At 40.5% G+C, this 8,410-nt stretch overlaps 1 protein-coding gene across 1 annotated transcript in view; it reads right to left on the bottom strand.

Annotated features, from left to right (window-relative positions):
* Nucleotides 1-8,410, bottom strand: part of SUSD2 (sushi domain containing 2) — a 95,864-nt gene that overhangs the window by 67,740 nt on the left and 19,714 nt on the right. Inside the window, exons 13-16 of the mRNA XM_018558490.1 lie at nucleotides 7,551-7,817; nucleotides 3,415-3,591; nucleotides 1,911-2,115; nucleotides 310-461 (exon numbers count right to left, since the gene is read on the bottom strand). Coding sequence (XP_018413992.1) covers nucleotides 310-461; nucleotides 1,911-2,115; nucleotides 3,415-3,591; nucleotides 7,551-7,817 — 801 coding nt within the window. The remainder of the gene's footprint in view (nucleotides 1-309; nucleotides 462-1,910; nucleotides 2,116-3,414; nucleotides 3,592-7,550; nucleotides 7,818-8,410) is intronic.

Genomic DNA, 8,410 nt, shown 5'->3' with positions numbered 1-8,410 from the left:
CTTTTCTAGATTTGGATAGAGTGTGGAAGAATAAGGACCTCTTTCACATTTTATTTGGGGGAATAGTAAGAACTTTCTGTCCAAGAGATACAACAGGAAGTCATAGGAAATCTCAGCAAAGTGAGAAGAAATTTTACATTTGACAGTTTTAACTAGAAACCTTACAGAGATTATAGAAAAAAATATTGGCCAGAGTCAAAGGATGATATAGCCCTTTAACAAATGGTGGTAATATGGTGGTAATCTTCCACTAATTCCACTGTGGATACTCTTACCTTGGTTATACACTGTAAAAGTTAACATAGTTACCTGATAGCCAAGTGCCAGAGTGAGGATATGTTTCCCCTCCATCCACGGACATTTCAAATGGAATACGTCCAGTTTCATACAGTAGAGGTGACACACAATGGGCTTTTCCCTCTTCATCCACATAACCATTAACAGTGATTTCTTTGTCAAACCTGATATAACAGATCAGTATGCAATAAGTAGAAATGCATAATGTTTATAATTTTAAAACAATTTGTAATTTAACACTTTGAAAAGATAAATTAAAAAAAGGACACAACACAAGGACACAAACACTGATTACCTTTATTAGTGCTAGAAATGACTTTTACTGTTATTAGTGCTAACATCTACTATTACCTTTATTAGTGCTAGAAACGACTATTACCTTTGTTATTGCTAGAAACCTTTATTTGTGCTTTCTTCTATAACTGTTTTTCTTTTATTATTATGAGTTGGAGTTCCCTCACTTGAGGGCTAAGTTCCCCTCAACCACCATCTCTATGCCTAGATGGGTCCAAGATTCGGGTTAGTATAGCTTTGTTATTTTAGCTTCCTAGACAAAACAAGCACTTAACCTTTGCAGTGCACCGGTAGCCCCACTGTAATGGATAAAATTTCATATGCCCAGAGTACTTCTTTAGAGCTCTCTATTGTTCTGGTGACCATTGTTACAGAAGCAGAAAGTAATAAGAGTTCCAAAAAAAAATTACAGTTTCAGGGTAAATTATCCAAAGGGAACACATGTTCCAGTCAAAACTGTTTAAGAGGGAAAATCTGTTCCTCTCACTTGCTCTTGCGTCTCAGGGCAGTAAGTAAAGAGAACACTCTTCAAGGGGTAAAGACAGCAAAAACATTATCTTACAGAGGTTTTAACATTTTCTACTCTATCTAAAACTAAAAAAAAGTTTAGGCTATAAATATGCTGGCAAGCTAATCAAAGAAGGCATATCAGGCCCAGCATATTTATCATGGAAAAAGTGATCTATGTTTAAAGTTATGCGGGTGTTTCAAAGCTTGCTAATTTCCCAGAAGCACTAACATCACAGTATATATATAGGAGGGTTCTTTATATTTAAGCCCATTGATCGAGTTTGCTCTTTTTTTTCCAACAGAACCTAATTCTGATGGAAAATACATGAAGGCTTTCTATGACTACTACAATACACATTTTTTATATTTTAACTGGACTCCAGTATGTTTCCATCCTAAAAAGAGGCTTATCAAGAGAGAGTAAACATTTTGTTAAAGACAAGAGTTTGGTACAGGGAGATCAGTGGTAGTTGCACCAAACTGGGTTCTTTACACTAACATTTTTTACTTCTAGTTGATAAAAAGATGATACATATTCAGTTCGCTTCTTTATTCAAAAAAGATACATAGACTATTTTATTTGCATTATGTGAATGCATTGCTGAATGCTAATGAAAAACAGCATACAGTATTATATACTGTCATTTAATTCCTTATTGCTGCTTGGCTATGCCTTGTACGTGCTTCCTGCTGAACAGTGTTGGATAACTTGTGTTTGAGACTGCACTCTTCGGAAGTCATGCATCAAAATCTCAATAGAACATAATATTTTTATCAATGTTTCTGGTTTTAATTTTTATGTGCCATACCTGCATTTCACTACAGCATTTTTGTTAAAGGCCACACCCAGAATGACAAAGTCTATGCCTCCCATCAAAAGGCCAGACTCTGGTGCAATACGCACACAATACGTGCGGTAGTCTGTACAGCAGTTGCCAAGATTCTCACAGGTTACATGGCAGGAGCATTGACCCAGACGTTGTCCACACTGCATAGAACAGGAATTGTCCGTTCCTGGATAATCAAAGAATAAACACAGATTTCTGCATAAACATCCTGGAGTATGTCTCCACCCTTCATCCATTCAGACAATGTCTTGCATTCATTGATAAAAAAAACTTGGAATTCTTTGAATGGCCGCTATGCCAAGCAATTTTTAGAGCTTTTTAGAGCAGAGGGAAAATCGCTCAGCACAACTCAGTACCAAGACCTGGAAGATCACTGTCAGCCCTGTAGTAGCTCCGGCCAGTGGTGGAACTACCAGGGTCGCTGCGGTCGCACTTGCGACCGGGACCTGGTGTTCCGCCAGTTCGGGGGGCCCAGAGAGAAGAGGATGGCACAGCGAAAAATGCGATTGGCCCCAGCGGCTCTAATCGCACCTGTCAGCGCTCCCTTTCTCCTCCCGGCCGCTGCAGCTTCAGAGCGGCCAGGAGAAGAGATAGTATGATTACTATAACCACAATCATAAATGGACAGGAGGGGATGTAGATTACTTCCCATCCATTCATAATTGAAGATATAATAACCATACTCTGTCCTCAATTATCTACTCAGCGATCACTGGTCAGTGACTGTCCTCAATTATCTACAAACACTCAGCGATCACTGGTCAGTGACTGTCCTCAATTATCTACAAACACTCAGTGATCACTGATCAGTGACTGCTTGTACCTCGCTCTCCCCTCTGACACATAAAATAAAACCCTTTCAAACCGGTTTGAAGAAAAAAAGGGGTCAAAATCATGTTTTTTTTTGGGGGGGGGGCTTTAATGGTTTCTTGCACCGAGGCCCTGAGGTTTCTAGTTAGTTACGCCTCTGGCTCCGGCTACCACAATGCTTTACGATATCCCCATGGGCCACTCAGGTCAAACATATACATACAGTGGGCCAAGCTGTGTCAATGTAAGTATGCATAATAATTTATGCCTGGAGTTTAGCTTTAATTTATTTGCCCAATAAAGATTAGATTATGTCAATCTAGGAGCATGTTAACAGAAAGACATAAACAGGAACCCTTTAGTATATATTTATCAAATCAATGCCTTAATTGTTTACAAGATACGTCTTGCTTTTCTACAACAATAAGGAGATAAGTCTTCTGCAGCCTTTTGGACATCCCTTACTGTGGTGAGATGTTTTATGGTTCAGGTTCCAACTAAACTTGGGTGCCAGGTGTGATTGCAACACATATTAAAAGTTAAATGCAGCATTTATACAAGTAATGTAACAGTTGCAAAGAGTCCAAAACAATAGTAAAATAAAAGAAAAAAATATGTTTTTAACAATTTTACTATGTAGTCTTACATGTCTTACCTAAAGAACACTGTGCTGGTGCCCCAGACCACATTCCATCAGATTGGCATGTTCGCTGTTGGGATCCATCAAGTATAAAACCACTGTTACAACTGAAAGTGATGGTTGAGCCAACTAGGTAGGTTGTTCCATTCTTAGCACCATTTGCTGGTGGCCCAAGCCAGCCACACGAGACCACTGAAAGTAAGACAACAAAATAATTGTCATTATAAACAATGTAATTTGCACATCAGTGCTACTGCATGGCCACTTTATCAGATTAAAAATCTTTTTTAAGTAGATATTGTTATGTTATTTTTAGCCTGTCCATGTTTAGTCCTGAAAAGCATCTGTCTACTCCTCCAGAGGCACTGCTGAGACAAATATCTTGGATCAGGACATTAACTACCATTTCACAGTTATCAACAGAAGCTGTGAGGCAGTGGGCCCAGGCAGAGGGACTGACATTTAAAAGAACATTTGCTATATCATGTACAGTATACCCATCACTGTGAGCACCCATAGACTGCAGGAGGCACTAAAAGCAAATGAAACCTTGAAGTATGCCACTCTTGTGGATAAAAAAAAGAGAGGATGATGAGAGTTATGAACATTATACCAATTATCTCTGTCTCAGTGAGATGGATCTAAATTCAGTTAAAGGGCCCCTTTGCATATATCCAAAGGGGGCTGAAGCAATTGGTTGTGCTGTAGTATTTCCAGTTATTTCAACTCCAGTAAGGCGAAAGTTACCAGTCCTGCCTGTAAAATGTGAACCATTTAATCCCGCTGCTTCATCAGGAGAGACTGTAATGTTGCCTTCTACAGCCACTAAGCAGGAAACAAATATTGAGCATCTGCCGGCTAAAAGTCACTGAAGTCATAGCTCAGAATTTACATGCTGATACTCATCGCAAATTAAAGGCTTTTTCAGGAGTGTTACCTGTTCCTGCTGAAAAAGAAAGCTTTGAGGTGACAGGTATGGAAAGATTTTGCACGAGTTATGGAGGAATGGACTTACACAGAGGAAAAAGAAAAAACAGTGCATCATGAAAATCCTAAGACCACCAGCATCCATTATTATTAGAGCTTATAAGGACATACATGTGAGTACCAATGCCGAAGAATACATTGAAGTTTTAACAGATACTTATGGACTGCACCGTGACCCTAATCAGATGTCTGCTGAACTTAAACAGACAAAGCATAAAGAGGGAGAGGATGTTTCTGTATTTGTGAGGAGGCTATAAGTGCTTCTAGGAAGATTGCTTACTGAAAAGGTCATCTCTTCTGCAGATTTTGACAAATTAAAGACTGCTCAAATAATAAAGGGGCTACCGCCACATCACCCAATTTCACCAGTCTAAAGAGAGAGAAACTTTACTTTTGCTGAAACTATGGCGAAAGTAAAGAAACAAGAGGCTGATATCCTTTTTAGTACCGCTACTAAGAGCAAAGTTAAACTGAGTTCTTTGGTCCAAAATGAGACTGTTGCTAAAAACAAAGATGTTGGTAAACTGCCACAGCCTGAAGCCCTATCTGCTGATAAAACTTCCAGACATAAGCCTCTCTTCCCAATTAAATGTTTCCCCTGTGGACAAGCAGGCCACACAGTTTGTCAGTGTCCGCTGCTTGCTGATTCGGCTTCCTAAATTCACAGTGAAGCTGGACAGATGTATAAAAAAAACTGGGAAAAACAAAAAAAGTTTACCAAGCTACTTGGGGTAGGCCTGAGATGTACTTTCAACTTGTTTGGTAATGACAAACACGCTACTGTTCTGTTTGACACTGGTTCTCAGCTGACTATTATATACAGGCCTTTCTATCAGCAACAATTTAGCCACATCCCTTTGCAACCTATGAACACTATGCCTGTTTATGGTGTGGGAGAAAATACGGTTTTGTGGATGGTTGTCTAGAATTCGAGCTTTGCATTCCTGGTGTGATAGCTGACGAGGATCGATCCCCCACTTAAAATCATTGCCTATGTGAGCCCCCCACCTGGGGTTAATAAGCTGGCTCCCATGATTGTGGGTTCCAATGTTGAAGCCATTGAGGCTGCTTTAATACGGCTCCTTCAGCCACAAAAGGGAACTCCCCTAACTTCACTGCCTGTAGCTCCAGAACTTCAAAACATCTGCCAAACCTTTGCTCCTGATCTTCCTGGAGAATGTGTAAGAAATCCCTGGCAGCCCATAGAGCTTCCACCGGGGAGAGGGTTTATGTGGAAATCTCAACAGGGGCAAATGGTAGCTTTTTTTCCTGCTAGACACTGATCCAAAAGAGGCTGCAAAGAATGGCTGGAAGATAAAGACTATCGTTTTAAATGTCTAAGAATGGATGTTGTTATTGTCCGCAATATTACAACATACTGAGTTAGAATACCAGCCAGGCAGGAGGTGGCCTATTGTTACCCAGTGGAAACCATTAGCTCCTACCCTGCCAAAGTTGAGGAGCAAGAAACCATATTAGACTTTCACCTGAATGATGTTGATAGTCCCGCAGAGCACAAACAAGCACTAGGAAAGCAGGTAATGGAATACAGTGATGTTTTCTCTACTGATGACATGGATGTTGTGTGGGCTAAAAGTATTCAGCACAATATTTAATAGCACCCCATTTAGAGAGAGATGCAGACACATACCTCCTAAAGGTTTGGATGATGTTTGAGAGTGCCTGCACAAAATGAAAGATCCAAAACATAATTTTTGAGTCTAAAAGCCCGTACGCATCCCCAATAGTGGTGGTCAGAAAGAAAAATGGTGGAGTACGAATATATATACAGTCATTTGATAGCCCACACAGCCCAACATAGACCCCGCACAGCCCACCATAGAGTCCACACAGCCTCCTGAGACCCCACAAAGCTCTCTGAGATCCTCCGCTGGAGACATTAGGCCGGCACCCTTGAGCAGCGCAGGTTATGTAGCTTCATAATATTCTGCATTGATGTATAATGCATTGCTGGGATTTGTAGTCCTCTATAGCCAGATGCCATTTGGGATTGCTGTATGATGTATAGGATTTGTAGTTCCCCCTAGCTGATGGTATTATTCTGCATTGCTGTATAATGGATTTCCAGGGATTTGTAGTCCTCTATAGCTGATGGTATTCTGCATTGCTATATAATGTATTGTTGGGATTTGTAGTCCTTTATACCTGGTGATATTCTGCATTGATGTATAATGTATCACTGGGATTTGTAGTCCTCCTTTAGCGGGTGGTATTCTGCATTGTTGTATAATGTATTGCTGATATTTGTAGTCCCTCTACATCTCTACAGTCAGAGGCAGAACTACCAGGGATGCAGTGTTTGCAGCTGGGACCAGGCCATGGCACTTTATCACTCTCCTAAAATCATTAGTCTGCATTGCTTTGGAAAAAATGTCCCATGACACTAAAAGGTCTCGGTAATTGGTATCAGTGAGTAAAAGTACCGGTACTTGTACACGGTCAGGAAAAAAGTGTATCAGTGCATTCCTAGCTATGAGAGTAGCTGCCACAGGGAATTACACACATCTTTTCTCCTTTTTTGTGGTTTCACTTTTTATACTAACTGTCCTTTTTTTTTAAGGGCACAATAAGCTCATGTTGTGGTCAAACACTGCCTTTAGCATTTGAACAAAGCACTGTTCTGACACATACATTGCACTTCAAAATCCAACAAAAGCCCATGTTTGATAGAAACCAGTAGGTTGAGCAATCTGCCAGGTATTATACACCTTGTAGAGACATAAATGGTGAGGTTTTCTAACAGTAGTTTGTGTCTCCATCCCCTCCCAAGGCCATAATAATGTGATGGTATAATATGTTAAACACAAACATTATTTTGGACTTAAGGGCTTGGTCACACAATATGTGTTGTCAAGTATTCTTCTGAATTTTTGGATATGACAAAATCCACAATTTCCTATAGAACCTGGCCAAACCCACATGAGGTGTGTTGAAAAAAAGTCTCAGTTTATTTTTGTGTTGACCTGCAAGTCAAGATCTTAAAAAAGGCAATGCATCTAAAAATAGATGACAACATTTATTAACACAATGTGTGCTAATTCAGTCATTTTTAAGAACATTTAGTGTGAGCATATACTCAGAATTGTCATGGTTCTCCAATAAGAGCATGCTCATACAACACAGATAATGAACATTTGATCTACCTGGTTTAAGGTTCTCCACCAACATGATGTGATTTTGATGTGAGACCTTGGTGGCATTGCCAATCTCCAGACTTCTTGTGGTAAAGGCATCAAATCTGCACAATGTATCATTACCACACATATTTTCTACCTCCTGAAACAGTGTGTCATTTTTGTCCTCTTCGATGTAAAATGTGGGTATGAAATCAGGATCATGCTTCAAAGCATATTCTTCAAGAAGATCTTGAGTGTCATACAGGAAGAGTGAAGTCTGATTTGTTACTGACCCTAAAGGAAAGAAAAAAGGGTTTTAAAAATGCCAGAGTAAAAAATGTAAGTTTAAGGCTTAGTTCACACCATATCTAGTGCAATCCGGGACGGTTCTGTGCCTGGAATGCACTGGATCGCATAAAGCAAGCCTCCCGCATTCTGGGGTAGGACATTCATGTCAATGGCACGAACCATGCCAGAACACACTGGATATGGTGTCAACTGGCCCTTAGACCAAACCTATAGCACAAAATGCCACCAAATTGTTATGCAAAAAAAGTGAAATTGAAGCTAATCTACACATACTGTATAGGGATATGCTCAAACAACAGTTCGACTCGAACATCGCTAGTTTGTGTGTGCGGTGAACACATGAACTGTCAGGGCATTCAGTGGGCTATTCGCCCGCCGACTGCCTCACAAGGCCTTGTGGGAGCCCTGATTGGGTAAAGCAATGCATCTGACCACAAGTCAGGTGCAAGACTTTGCCCAATCACGGCACAGAGAACTGTAGGAGCCATGATTGGGCAAAGTAATGATACTTTGCCCAATCATGGCTCACAGCTCAGCCCCCCCCCCCCCCCCCCCCCGCCTCTGAACACAGGGAGCCG

The sequence above is a fragment of the Nanorana parkeri genome, unplaced genomic scaffold (genome assembly GCF_000935625.1).
Source record: "Nanorana parkeri isolate BGI_ZX_2015 unplaced genomic scaffold, ASM93562v1 scaffold343, whole genome shotgun sequence".
Classification (NCBI taxonomy): Eukaryota; Metazoa; Chordata; class Amphibia; order Anura; family Dicroglossidae; genus Nanorana; species Nanorana parkeri.
Note: the sequence above shows the minus strand (reverse complement) of the source record. Positions and strands in the feature narration are given on the sequence as shown.